We start from the raw sequence: 15833 nt of genomic DNA on the forward strand, positions 1-15833 counted from the left end.
GTGAACGGAGGAGACACAGGAAGACAGTTGGCAAGACTAATTCTCTCTCTCTCGTTCTCTCTTTTCCCATCCTGAGACAGTGACCAGACTGACTTATTATTTTTAATCACAAAACAACAGGAAATGGATGAGATAAGAGAATGACACACGCATATTTATTTGCCAGACATAAAGTTTCATAAATATTTTTCTGAAACCCTACTAAACTTAACCACTGTCAATAGAACCACTTATTGCACAGACAAAACATCCTAGCAACCAAATATGAACATGCTACACAAATCCTATATATATATTTGTCATCGTGCTTGTATTAATCAACATAAATAACAGAGCCAACTCCTAATCCTAACACATGTACTGTCTCTCTGTGTGTGTGTGTGTGTGTGTGTGTGTGTGTGTGTGTGTGTGTGTGTGTGTGTGTGTGTGTGTGTGTGTGTGTGTGTGTGTGTGTGTGTGTGTGTCGCTCTCTCACACAGATAGCACTGTGTCTCTGTGAGATGGAAAAATTGACTCAACACAAGATCAGTGTTCTGAACACAAGCAAACTTTTTCATCTATATATAGCAATAGCCAAACATACATTGCATGGATCAAAATGATCAATTTTTCTTTTATCCCAAAAATCATTAGGATATTTTTATTTAAGATCATGTTCCATGAAGATATTTAGTACATTTCTTACTGTAAATATCAAAACTTCATTTTTGATTAGTAATATACATTGCTAAGAACTTCATTTGGACAACTTTAAAGGCGATTTTCTCAATATTTCGATTTTTTTGCACCCTCAAATTCCAGATTTTAAAATAGTTTTATCTCGGCCAAATATTGTCAGATCCTAACAAACCATATATCAATGAAAAGCTTATTTATTCAGCTTTCCGATTATGCCATTAAGCCACAACTACTCAAAAAAAATTCCACAATGCAACATTCTCACCCAGACCCAAAAGCACGTGTGGCTTCACAAAACGTCCCCGTGCATATCTAAAGCACATCTGGAGCGAATGAAGCGTCTGATGGTTACAGAGGTTCTGTGGAACGGATTCTGAAGTGAGATGGGTTTGGAGTGTTCTAGGATGCCTAGAATGTTCCATATATCAGAAACATATGCTGCATTAAACTACAAAACCACATCACACGTCATGATGGAGAAACTGCTCTCATACGCTGCTACTTCAGATAAATGCGTGAGAATCTGACCCTAAATCAGACACTAAAAAAGGTGTAAATCACTGATTGAAAGCACATGCTGATGTTGCTGTTAATCGAGGTGCAGCTTTACAGTGGCATTTGATTCTGACACATTTCTGTGGTTTGGAAGCATTTCAGGAAAATGTAAGATCTGTAAAGCAATGACTTCAGAGAGAGAGCGAGAGAGAGAGAGAGAGAGAGAGAGACTGCATACATGAGACAAGAGTTTAAAGGCTGTTTCTGAAACACATCCCTCATCAAACACATTGTTTGGTTCAAAGCCGGAGTGTGTGTGTGTGTGTGTGTGTGTGCGCGTTTTTGTGACAAATGAGGACATAAATTTGTATAATGACACAGGTATTACAAGGTGAAGGTGACTTTTCAGGACATTGACCCATGACCCCACTTTTCAAAACTCTTATAAATCATACAGAGTGAGGATTTTTCTGGGAAAGTTGAAATGCACAGTCTCCTGTGAGGGCTAAGTTTAGGTGTAGGGTTGGTGTAGGGCAATAGCACATACAGTTTGTACAGTATAAAAACCATTACGCCTATGGGATGTCCCCACTTTTCACAAAAACAAATGTGTGTGTGTGTGTTAGGTTGTTCTGGTCAGGGTTTTGCTATGTGGTTGCTAAGGTGTTCTGGGTGTTTGTCAGGGTGTTGCTATGTGTTTACTTGGGTGTTCTGACCAGGGTTTTGCTATGTGCTTGCTAAGGTGTTCTGGCCAGGGTGTTGCTACTGTATGTGGTTGCTAAGGTCTTTTGGGTGTTTGTCAGGGTGTTGCTATGTGATTGCTAGGGCGTTCGGGCCAGGATGTTGCTATGTGGTTGCTAAGGTGTTCTGGGTGATGGTCAGGGTGTTACAATGTAGTTGCTAAGGTTTTCTTGGTGTTGTCAGAGCATTGCTATGTGGTTGCTAAGGTGTACTTGGTGCTTGTCAGGTCGTTGCTATGTAGTTACTAAGGCAGTCTGGCCAGGGCGTTGCTATGTAGTTGCTACGATGTTCTGGGTACCTGTCAGGGCGTTGCTATGTTGTTGTTAAGGTGTTCTGACCAGGGTGTTGCTATGTGGTTGCTACGGTATACTTGGTGTTCTGAGTGTTTCCAGGGCATTGCTCAGCAGTTGCTAACCCATTTTGAGTGCTTGTCAGCTCATCACTAAGTTGATTGTATAGTCTAGTGTAAAGTTGCTATGGTGTTCTGAATGGCTGTTATTGGTTGCTATGTGGCTTCTAAGGCATGGCAAGGTGGTTGCTAAGGTGTTCTGAATTATTGCTAAGGTGTTCTGAATGGTTGCAGTGGTATTGAATTGCTACCCTGCTGTTTTGAGAGGCTGTTAGGAGGCCTGTGCTGACAGTTTAATGATAGGTCAATCTGAGTGATTGACAGCTCCTCAACCAACAGCAGCCAATCAAGTGGGAGGAGTGCCCTGTGGGTGCACGGGTGGTGTTGGCCTTCTATATTATGAACTCACTTCTTCCAAATGCAGGAGGTCACTGTCCAGCAGCTGACCTTTGACCTGGACAGAGCTGTAATGAGAGGGAGGGCAGGGTTCACAGGGGCAGGTATTGGACCAGGTGCTTTGAGCTTCTTACATGGCTTAAGTTTATTTCCTGTCCTTCGGCACACAATTAGACTTGTTATATATATATATATATATATAAATGTATGTTTTTTCTAACTCTCTCTCTCTTTCAGTGGGCTGTTTGAAGTACACCATAATGGTATGGTTTGGTGGTTTGGTTAGACTTTGTGGTGTTCATTGGTTTCCACTAACTAGAGCAGCAATCAAGACCAACTGATTCAGCAAAAAAACGTTTCGTCTGTCTGCAACATTCACACACACAGACACTTTTAATCAGGTTTGATTGTCTAATAAAGTGAAAATAGCTTCTCTTTCAGCAAAGAGCATGTATAAAGTTTTTCCGTGTTGAACAGCTCACGTTCACTGACTGAATGTCTGGCTGGCGTTCAGCGTGTGCATTAGACGCTGGAAACCATGACTCATGTGGTTCTGTACCACAACTCAATCATACACACAATTCATTTGCATCCAATTTCATCAGCACACGCAGGGATAAATACACACTTAGAAGAAAGCAGGGTGCATCCCTTACCGTGAAATCAAACACACATTTAGTACAAACAGAGTCACCTCTCACACACACATTAAAAGCATAACAGAATAATCAAAGTCAACTAAAACTTCATCCAAACCCATAAAAACTAGCTTCATGCTAAGATCAAAGTGGACAGATCTGAAGGAAACTCCAACATAACAAAAATACTGAAATGGTACCACGGTACAAAGATAGAGTCTGATGGAAATACAACAGTGTTTTGACGTAAATTATGTTCTTGAATGATTACCATATATGATTGTAAACATGGTATTAGCATAGTACATGTTCAAACAAATTAAGCATTACCATGGTATCATGTACAAAAATAAGGTAGGCTAAATGTGCAAAAAAGCATGGTTAATGATGGTAAACATGGTAATTCCATATAACTGTGTACAAAAATCAAGTTATTACCAGGGTAACATGTACAAATATACAGTCTTGCCATGGTACATGTACAAAGCATGGTATTATCATGGTACCATGTACAAAAAGTATGATTTTACCATGGTAAATGTCCAAAAAACACGGTATTATCGTAGTACATGTAAAAACATACAATAGTATTTCCATGGTGCTATGTACAGAAAATATGGTTTTACCCAGATAAATGTGCAAAAAGCATGGTTTAATCATGGTACATGTACAAGCACATGATTACCATGGTATCCTGTACAAAAAACAAGGTACTACCAGGATAACATCTACAAAAAAATATGGTAATGCCATGGTAAATGTCCAAAAAGCATGGTATAATCATGGTACATCTAAAAGCACAGTATTACCATGGTATCTATCATATAAAAAAAACAAAACAATCTATTACCAGACTGGCATGCACAAAAAGCATAGTATAACCAGGGTAACATACAAAAAATATTGTATTTCATTGGCACCTTGTACAAAAAATAGTTAATTTAACTCTAACATAATCATCTTTTATGTTTATATTCTGTTGCAGTTATTTGTGCACCACAAAACCAAGATCATAAATGCTGAAAAATAATCAATCATAAAACAGCTCATCAAAAGACATCATCACAGTTTCATTAACATGACTTCAGTCATATGCGACACGACATATAGATTATTACAACTCTGGAACAAAAGCCTCTCTGTCCTGCACTCAAGCGTGAGTGAAGTGTGTGTGTTTAATTCTCTCTGGAGAGAGCTGAACGTTTCTGTGGTTTTTGTGGCCGGTTCATAATGTGCTACTGCAGAGAGACAGAGAGAGAGAGAGAGAGACTATTTTATATTCTCAGTATGAGGCCAGTGGAAGGAATGTCAGCTTTCCGCGCACCACTCCAGAATCCTAAAGTTCTTCTCGCATGTCTGGACCTGCAGGGTTCCCTAAACATCTCATGAATAACCCACTGAACATTATTAATCACTCATTACCCACTCCACGTATCGGTAACCCAAAAAAACCAGCAGGTATTGACAGAACACAAAACCATTCCAGGTCTGCAGGGTCATAAGGGAGCTGATGATGTCATTGTCCGATGAATGAATGAATGAATGAATGAATGAGGCATTTATATAGCGCTTTCATTGTGTATTGCTGTACAACCAAAGCGCTTTTCAATCATATGGGGATGATTGGATTGGATTGTATATTGGAGACTATTTTGTACTGGATGCATGGCACAAAATTGCTTGCTATAGTATTTGTGCATTTTATGTGCATTAGGTGCAACACATAATTGTACTGTCTTCATTAAGTGACAAAATCACAGCCAATGGGAACATATACAAAATATTATAGTCTGAAAAATGAAACACAATTAAATTAAATGGCACATATATAATGGTCATCCCTGGGATGTCAAATAAAATTTGGTACAGATGATGATCATCTCTCTAACATGTAAAATAAAATAAAATAATCTGGAAATGTGTGTTCCAGAATAGGAAAGCACTGTAAAACACTTAAACACACACAGACATACGTGACCTTTAGCATACTGCTCAAACGAAGCATTACAGGACCAACTGCTGCCCTCAAGTGATTCCTGAAAACCTTATGAAAGCTCAAAGAGGCTTTGAAAGCTCATGTGTACTGACCCTTACAAACATTTACCACAGCAGTCGTAGTTTCCACCAAAATACCATAATTACTACATTTATTGTTAATAATTCTTATTGCAATAAGAATAGGAAACCATTGTATTTTTTGCAGAAACTATGTTTATCATGGTACATTTTAGCGAGCAAATAAAAGATTTGCCTAACTGTGGGTCATTATTTGGACAAGTGATGTAGAAATTTGATGTTTTGTAATGATGTGAACATCTGTGGCATTTCTGAGGCACATGAATGAACGTTTTTCATCTGTTTGTCACACAAAAAGTCTCTTCTTTCGATGAGATGGAGAGATACATCAACAGTCATTCACATAAAACCCAATAAAAGCTAGAGAGAGCTGTGTGTGTGTGTGTGTGTGTTGGTCATAAACACCAGGCAATCCCATAATTCCTTGTTTCAGGGTCATGAATGTGGCATGTGAGATATTAGGGTTCTTACATGCCACAACAGAGGTCACCCCACACACACACACACACACAAAATACACAATCACACTCAAGGACAAGGATCTCAGTTAAGTGACGTTCATATAGACAGAAGTGTATAGGGACAAAGCGACAGGAAGTCACTCATTTGTACTGGCGATTTGAGGTGACGTGAGTGTCAGAGTCTGTTGGCAATGCAACAAAGCTCGTCAGAGATCATTCTAAGAACCATTCTCTGTTTGATTCATACATCACTTACATGATTTCTGTTATCAATACCTATTTGCTATCATATTGAAATGATGAAGCCCTGAAGCCAGTCCCCCAATAACATTACACAGAAATAAATATATTTCTTAATTAGAAATTATATATATATATATATATATAGGGCTGCCACTACCGACTATTTTTATTTCGATTAATCTATCGACTAATTTAGCGATTAATCTTAACGATTAATTTCCCACAAAAAATCTACAATTTTACTTAGGAGTATTTTTGTTTAAACCAAATGAAATCCAAATTTCTATGAAATCTTTTTTTAAAAGCAAAAGTAAAGTGCAACATAGAGTGAAAGAAGCAAGTGTCCATCTCATAGTCCAAATCACTGATATCAAGTTCAGTATTATAGTATAATATACACATATCCATGTGTTCTAGTCTACTAATAATACAAATTATAATCAAAAAGCACTTTTAAAAGGAGTATTTACCAGAAATATTATTTACCAGAATTTATTTAGGTGAAAATGCAAATGTGCAGTATTTCTAAAAAAAAAAGAATAATAATAAAAAGAATACTTTTTGTTACTATAAAATCAATTAATTGGAGATGCTTAATTGGAGAAATTTAAAGGAACCATTAAAATGGAATGCAGAAAATAATGGAAAACAGAATTTGGTAAAGATAAAACTGTAAAACTCAATTAATTAGACAGGCTTTTTGAAAATTATAATTTAAACATTAAAACAGAGTATAGAAAAATGAAAATGGAAAAAAATGAATTTGGAAATAAAACTGATTTCATAGGGCCCTATAATTATAATATATATATATATATATATATATATATTCAAAATATTTTTAGTACATTTTGTTTAGAAAATTGGAAAAAAGTATATTATAATTATTTAATTATATAATATTATTATTGCAACATTGAATTATGTACAATTAATATGATATTAAATCATTTTTAATTAGTTTTTATTTTTATATTATTATTATAATATATTATAACATCAATGTATATAATAAAATAGATAATGAATTATAAATTAATATTTAGTAATTCAAATAGTTTTAATTAATTAATTTATTTATTATTAATTAATAATGTTTAGAATTTTTATATAAATTTATATTATATGCTTTTAAGAGCCATTAAGGATTTAATGAATTGATTTTTGATAATTTTGATAGTTTTGATCATTCTCATGGGGAAAAAACAGATCATGATTTTTTGCAGTGTAAGTCATTTGGCAGGAACGCCACTCACTCACCGACCTTCAGCGATAAAATCTCATAATGCAAAACACTCCTTACATTCAGAAAAATTATTTTTGAGATTGTTTACAGTGTTAGAAAAACATTTCAAATACATTAAAGCAAAAACCTTGAAAAACAGATGAACGTGTCCCACCCTCTCTTCCCATCTCACACATGCATAAACACACAAATAAACAGATATGCGTGCATAAACCTACAAAAAAGTGGGTCAGGTCAGTGGGTCTGCATGGGCACAACCGCTTAAAGAGTAAGATTTGTACCGTTTTGTGACTGGTGTGAATTCAGAGCACGTTTTGCGACCCTCCATCTCACTCGATTCTGTGTGAGGAATGTGTAATTTTCTTCTGTCTTAATGAAACAGTATTTTATTCCTCTGCTGTTCCACAGCGAGGGGAGGGAAGAAAACATCTGGAAGACATTTTTCCTTTTTTCCCCTGCTCTTTTTTCCCTCTTTTTCTCTGGGATCAGCAGACAGCACAATGACGGCTATAGCTTCCAGATGTGAGAACACAAACTCTCGCTCTCACTGCTCGAATCCCAAATGCCAAGAAATAAAAGAAAACCAGCGATGCTGGTCCATCTGTGGCTTTTAGCTGCAAAAACACACATATCCCATGATGCTCTGGGGTTCTCTGGTCATGCTGACACCGAGATAGTGGCTCTAGCACAGGTATGTTGGGAATGTTATTCTAGAGGAAGTGTGTGCACATGTGTGAGCTTCATGACAGCCCAGGGGAACCTCAGGCTGTGGGAGGGGTGCCAGACACACACACACAGACCCCCCTCAATTAATCACAACAAAGCCTTAGCAAAGCCCAAACATGGCATCCGTTTAAAAGCTCTGTGAAAGAGTCCATTCATACAGAATAGAGCAGACAGAAATACAATACTCAAAAACTTCAACTCTGAAACTCTGGGAACCAGAGATCTCAAGACACACACATGCACGCATGCATGACAGACAACAATATGTGTGTGTGTGTGTGTGTGTGTGAGAGAGAGCAGCAGGGGTGGTAGGCTGTATCAAGACCAGGTGTAATCCGAAAGACTAAAACCCTGTCCATACAACATGATCCTAATGCAATTAGACTGGTTTCATAAAGAAAACTTGAGCAGAACCCCATACAGAACTCACCACAGCGGTGCTATGACGTTGCCAAGGTGCTCTGAGAACTTTTAGAATGTTGCTAGGTTTAGAACTTTCTAGGGTGTTTTCTATTTCATTAATAAGGTGTTGCCATGCAGTGAAAATGTTGCTATGGGGTTTCTAGGGTTTTCTCTTTCATTACTATAGGGTTCGCTATGCAGTGAGAATGTTGCTGTGGGGTTATTAGTGTGTTCTATTTCATTACTAAGGTGTTGCTATGCAGTGATAATTTTGCTATGAGGTTTCTATTGTATTTCATGTGGTTACTAGGAAGTTGCCATGCAGTGAGAATGTTGCTATGGGGTTTCTATGGTGTTCTATGTGGTAACTAGGGAGTTGCTATGCAGTGAGAATGTTGTTTGGGCGTTTCTAGGGCATTTTATGTGGTTTACTGGGTATTCTATGCAGTTATTAATGTGTTCTAAAAGGTTTTAGAATGATCTATGGGATGTCTAGGGTGTTTATGTGGTTGCCAGGGTGCTTAGCAGCTAAGCTGTTCTAAGAGGTTTCAGAATGTTGCTATGTGGTTTCTAGGGAGTTGCTATGCATTTGCTGAGTTGTTCTGGGAGGTTTTAGAATGTTGCTATGGGGTTTCTCAGGTGTTCTATGTGGATACTAAGGAGTTGCTATGCAGATGCTATGGTGTTCTAAGAGGTTTTAGAATGTTGCTTTGGGGTTTCTCGGGTGTTCTATGTGTTTAATTAGGAGTTGCTATGCAGTTGCTAAGCTGTTCTGAGAGGTTTTTAGCATGTGACTCACGCACAAGTGTCTATGATATTCTGGTCTACAGATATGGCTCTGGTCCGTCAAAGTCTATGGGATTTTTTCAACCATTTTATCATCTGCAAAAATTACACAATAGCATACCTCTTCTTGACAAGTTACATGATTTAAGTCATGAACAGTGATAAGTTACATGCAAAAACATAATACTTAGGGTTAGTGTTTAAATCATTAACCCTACATTTACTACTGCTCAAAAAGTTGGGATGACTAAGATTTTTTAAGAAAGTAATACTTTTATTCATAAAATGCTGCATTCAATTAAAGAACGTAAAGACGTTTATAATGTTACACACTTTAAGTATACCACTTTTCATGTCTAAACAGAGTTAAATGCATCTCTGTCTCTGTCTGCACTCAAAGTGATGTGTTTTCCAGACGCTGTGTCTCGGAGTGGAGCACTGTAAACCTCTAGGGTGGTCATAATCTGAAGGTCACCTCCCACAGTATGCCACCTTTAACCTCTGACCCCGTGACCTCATCTCCTGTAGGTCTGCTGTCAATAACTACTATAACTCACCTCCTTACCTCCCTCAATCACTCATTTGTTTCACTTTCCTTGCCATTTCTCTCTGAAACAGGCACATACATGCACAGTCCTGAACACTTCTCAACCTCCTTTCATACTAGAAGTTTTATTTTTAGCAATTCAGACAATTTGATTCAGTAAACTGGTTCAGAATATGATTCACTAATTCATTTGACTCATCACTCAAAATATTTTTTAAACATATTATTTTTCAGCTGTAGATTTTGCAATTATCACATAGTTTCGTGAATCTGAAAAGTTATACTACAATAAAATATTGTTATAATTTTAATTTTTATAATACATAATATTATAATTTATGTTTGTATTCATGTTGTAAATAGCTTATTTATTAGTATTGCAATTTAATTTAAAAATCTAATTTGCTCTCTTGTCTTCGGTGTGTTTGATAAATATAATGGAGTCCAATAACTCCAGTGAACTTAATGTGTGTTAGAACCCAGCAGACATGTGGGTCAGGGTTTGGTCCTCACATCTGAAAGAGGCCGTATCTGGTTTTTATAGTGTGTGAACTGAGACCTGGAAGGTTTCACCAACTATCACTCTCCCAAATGCGGCTTTAGATTGAAGGGAGACTTGAAACGCTTGCAATCATAAAACAATGTGACTCTAAAACACACACTATAAATCCCAAACCAAGAGGGAAAAAAAATGTACTTCTACATTTGGCCACAAAAACAGCACTGTCTAATACAGTACAAAACGTACAACATTTCTGTCCTGTGATCCCAGAACTGGACCTCCTACACGCTGAAGACTAGTGCAGGGTCGTGGGTCGTGCTGACATGGTAACTATTACCATACTTCTACTAACTTTAAAAAAGTACATGCTGTGCTTTCAAAGGAAAAGCTCATGCTTTTAAGTATGAAGCAAGCCAGCACAGCATACACACTACATTGTCATTGTCTATGCATTATGCATGCTTCAAACCTATTTCAGCATACAGTACTATGACTTGGAATGCACTAATCCTAATATTGAATACTACATAAGATTGATAGTAAGTGAAAATATGCATTCTTTGAAGTATGTAGTATGCTATCTGGACACCTTTGACCATGTTCTATGATTTGGCACATGCCAATCTTTATCTTGCATACTGTATAAGATGGATAGTATGGAAAAAGAAGCATATATGCAGCATCAACATACTATTTACAACACTGAGATGCACTAATATCATTTGCATGCTAAAAAGACTGTGTGTGTGAACTAATGCACACTTCAGAATTTTGTCAACACTGATAAAATAGACACTATGCAAAACGACACATACTTCAAAAACCCACTGTAAATTGTACACCACCCATGCATTCATATTCAGCATACTATCTTTTTGAGAGGTGCACTCATCTTAATATTGCATGTTATGTAAGATAGATAGCATGTGAACAGATGCATACCTGCATACTATGTTATCCAGTCATTATACTGACATAGTATGCCTTAATCTGGCACACTATTTAATATGGAGAGCACGAGACTGATGCATACTTATAAAATCCATTGTAAATACTATGCAATTCAGTCACTTTTCACATACTGGCCCGGTTTCACAGACAGGGCTTAGCCTAAACCAGGATTAGGCCATTGTTCAATTAGCACATTTAAGTAATTTTTATAAACATGCCTTAGACAAAAACACGACTGGTGTGCATCTAAAGACAAAACAAAGGCATTGATCTATTTTAAGATCAATCAGTGAAAGTTTCTTTCAGTTTAAACAGCTAAGACTTACATTTTAGTCTAGGACTAGCCTTAAAGAAAGAAAGTATAAAAGTATAAGAAAGATAGTATGTGAACAGATGCATACTTGCATACTATTGCAGCCAGTCACTACTTTACAGCATACTATGATTTAGGTAGTTTACTCTTAATCTTGCATACAATTTAAAATGGAGAGCATGAGACTGATGCATACTTATAAAGTCTATTTTAAATACTATGCAATTCAGTCACTTTTGACATACTATGATATTAGATGCACTAATCTATATATTGCATGCTATATAAGAGAGACAGTGAACAGATGCATACTTGCATACTATGGCAGCCAGTCACTACTGACACACTTTTTACAGCATACTATGATTTAGGATGTTAACTCTTAACCAAGCATACTATTTAATATGAAGCGCATGAAGCTCAATCCATCTTTGCCATTCAGCCAGGAGTGATTTGGAGTGAACTAATCTTAATCTTGCATACTAGTTAGTATGCAAAAGGGGATTCTGGGAGTTTGATTAGGCAGGAAATCCTTCATCAAGACTCAGGACAGCTGAAACAGACAGCTTGCTCTCATTACAAAAGAAACATTTTTGAAAGTCTCCAAGGGTGTGAAAGTTTGGCTCCAAACGTTCCAGAGTTTCTCCTCTCTTGGTTTTAAGGGTCTGCAGAACACAACAACAACAAGAGTAACCAAAACCAGAGACAACACACGTGGGCAATAAACAATCGTTACAACATGCCATTTGTTAAAAAGAATTTGTTTACTCTCAAATGTGAAGCACACACCCAGCAGGTTGAATGAGCGAGGTCTGTCCGCCGAGAGTGTTCGTAAAACACTCATAAAACAGCACCAGTGTGAGTAATAAAGCAGAATAGCACTGCACAAGAAGTGCAGCAGCATCCCCATCAGCCATTTTTGACTTTACAAGCTTCTGTCTACTGTGACGTAACAGCGCCGCTGTATCCCACAATGCATCGCTAGTCCCACCATAAACTCAGCAAGTCATTCTGTACCTACAGATGCCATTCGGTTAGTCCCGCCCACTGCATGACATCACTGTCAGACCACATCCCTGCCAGTCTGGCTGCAGATCAAGTCCACCATCTTTTCTGCATTACCCTGCTACACGTGTGCTCTAAATAAAATTGGAAGCATACAGAAATTAAGTGCACTACATAGGGGTCACAGTTGTATTTAGAACGCAGCCCAAAGCATGCTAGCTTGTGAAGCAAACAAACAACTAATACATTTCAGGCTGATGTGACTCTAATGAGCGCGTTTCTATCGAAATGTACTCAACAGATGCTCAGTGACAGATGTTCTTAATATATAAAACAATCAATCAAGTCGATGAATCACTCCAATTACTTCAGCCTTGACTCATGCAAGCAAAAGTGATTAAGTTGAGTGATTTAACAGTTACGATAGACTCTTAAATTGGCTGAAAATTAATGGCTCTCAAGTGCAGCAGAAAAACACTTTTGGCTGTTAAAACCAGTTTTCACACCATTTGATCAATGAATTTTCATGGTTTTCCCAGATGTTCATGATTATGTTTATAAAAATCAGTTTGTGTCAAATATTTCCGAGCTTAACATAACTAGAAAATTGTTTATTTCTATGACTTTTCCAGGTCTGTTTTAAGATTCCAGGTTTTCCATGACCCAATAAGGTTCTTGAGTTGCTCCAAAGTTTCTTTGGAGATTAAAAACCTCTTGGTGTTTCATTATAGGGTCTTCAGATCAGTGTTGTGCTTTCTGGGTTCTTTAAATAACTAGAGAATATATGATCGGAATCTTGCTTTTTAAGAGTGCATCTGCTAAGATTTGGTATCATTGCCAAACCAATTCTCTAATAAATACTGTAAGACAGCATGTTCTCGACAAGTTCCTGGACCAAAATGTTCTCAATAATTCCATCACTATAATGAGCAGCTAAGCAGCCATGACCAGACACGAAGCTAATCACACATGCGGAGCAGAATTTCCAACCCCCCTCCCTCTATCCCTGCCCCTATAGCCTGAAGAAAAAGAGAGAAAGAGAGAGAGAGAGAGAAAGAGAGAGAGAGAGAGAGAGAGAGAGAGAGAGGGGTACTCCCTGGGACAGGCTGGAGAAACGAGTAGGATGAGAATGAGAGATCATATCCTGTCTGCTTTGGCTCCGTCGTTACTGTACAAACCACAGATTCACGTTCACAACTAATAAACTCTACACTATCAAATCTGAGCTTTGTAATGAAGTGACACTAAAAACAGATGTCAAACAACTGATGCAACCATAGAGAGTTGGCTCTCATGTGCTAAAAAAAATGAACACATTTTTATGCATATTGCATGCATGATTTAAAAAAAAATCTTGGGTTTTTACTAATGGCATATTGCAGATGAGATCGGGATGAATGTGATGCATGGAGTTGCTCTCTACAATAACTGTTTTACATAGTCTCCTGGGTAATTCCTTCTATAAGTGGTTTACAAGAAAATTGCGAGTTTCACCTCGAGCATCTCTGATCTACTAGAGAAGACACGCGGCGACTCCACCCTGACCCATTGATGTTCTTCATTACAGATCATCCACCAGAAGCCAAGGCTTAAGACTAACGGGCATTTATTTACATTTATATCCATTTTTTACTAAACAGAGAGCCAGAGTGATGCATTTGCTTTATGAGCCTATGTAAAAAACATAAACTTCTCTCTGTCTCTTTCTCTCCTGGTGTGTTTCTCATCCAGCATATTTTTCCAATTACGTTCAGCAGTCAGCGCGCCTGCTGGAGGAAAACTACTTTCTGCCAGATCCCCTAAAAAGCATGTGAAACATCTTCCAAAAAGTCTACAACCCCTGTTTATGTTCACACAACACACACAGTCTTAAACCATAAGCGGTCCTGATGTCATACAACCCTAAAGATAGAGGTTCCTTGAGAAGTCTTTGAGATTCAGCAAAGAAGCATTTGGCTGTATAGAGTTTCGGTTCTTCAGATTCTGGATTCTGGTGAAGCATTAGTACATAATTGGTTTTCTAAAGGACGGATGTCCAGTGACATTGATTCCAACTGAAAAGTTTAAAAGTTCCACCAATTACTTTTTAATCTCCATTTCTAGAAAACTAGACCATCTATGCTGCTTTACAGATGCCAAATCAATATCACGAAGTGAAGAACCTATAATGCAACATCTAGAACCCTAAACATTTGCAAAGAACCACTGAGGAACCTTTTTTAGATTTGCTTATGAAATCCTGGAATCCAGATTTCTTATGTGACGGCTTTATTTACTAATTTGCATAAGAATAGTGAGTGTTACACCAACTGGGAGCAGCGTAAAGAGTTGCATGCCACAATAGATGATGCATCGCGATCTCCTCGCGCAGCTGTTACATTGCACGGGAAAACTTCCCTAATTCCGTTATCTGCTCTAATGTTTCCCTGCAAAAACGGAACTCCGGACGTCCCTAGTAGAAAAATCCCACTCTAGGGCCCCTACCATCCCCTCCTGCAGGGCAGCGGACTGACCGTGGAGAAGCGCGGCCCGCGGCACAAAGTAACAGTTTGGGAAGAGCTGATTCGCCGCTTACCTGCGCTGACTCGTGATGTGACAAACATCAGGAATACTAGGAGTACCGACAGCCGCACCTCCTTAAACCTCCGCTTTACTTTCCATCTGATAGGTGTATCCATGACCACCTGCGTCCGTCCTGACGCGAAGAGTTCGGTTATATTATTATGACAACTGCTTAAAATCAGGACAGAAGCAGTAACCCAACAGTCCCGGAGAGAGAGAGCGCGACAGCTCAAAGCCTCTCATGCAGCCATACGTTAATAAAGTCCTGCGGGAACATTCAGCGGATGGATAGATGGATGGATGGGGCACCTCTCTCCCTTCTTTCCCCTTCTGTTCTTTCCTTCCCTTCAGTGCGCTGCAGTGATGCCCCCGTCACTGAAACTTCGCGGAGTCAAAGTGGGAAAAAACTTCATTCTCACGGACTGTCAGTCATGTGGCGAGCGGCCAATCGGAGAGCAGCACCGACAATGCGCGGCTTCTGATTGGCCGGTGCTGTGGGTAGGCGGGACGTTTACAATGTGGGACTTAATTTGCTCTCTCTAGCTCTTTTTTTGTCTGCAAGAATTGAGTCCATTGCTGTCTGTCTTTTAGTATTTTTGACTCATCTAATTTGATGGGTGTAGCAGCAGAAAACCTTTAGGTCAATTATCCAGTTAAAAGACCCTTGTTAATATAATATCCTAAATAAATAATGCAGACTGTTCTTTATGTCTAGC

General features: G+C 38.1%; 1 protein-coding gene across 2 annotated transcripts in view; it reads right to left on the minus strand.

Moving 5' to 3' along the window:
- LOC306862070 (collagen alpha-1(V) chain-like) overlaps positions 1-15494 on the minus strand; it is a 97645-nt gene extending 82151 nt beyond the window's left edge. For both annotated transcript variants that reach the window (XM_079404675.1, XM_079404674.1), the window contains exon 1: positions 15131-15494. In XM_079404675.1, the coding sequence (XP_079260801.1) occupies positions 15131-15233 (103 nt within the window). In that variant the 5' untranslated portion in view covers positions 15234-15494. The remainder of the gene's footprint in view (positions 1-15130) is intronic.
- Between the last annotated feature and the right edge of the window lie 339 nt (positions 15495-15833).

This window comes from Barbus barbus (genome assembly GCF_936440315.1).
Source record: "Barbus barbus genome assembly, chromosome: 43".
In the NCBI taxonomy this organism is placed as follows: domain Eukaryota; kingdom Metazoa; phylum Chordata; class Actinopteri; order Cypriniformes; family Cyprinidae; genus Barbus; species Barbus barbus.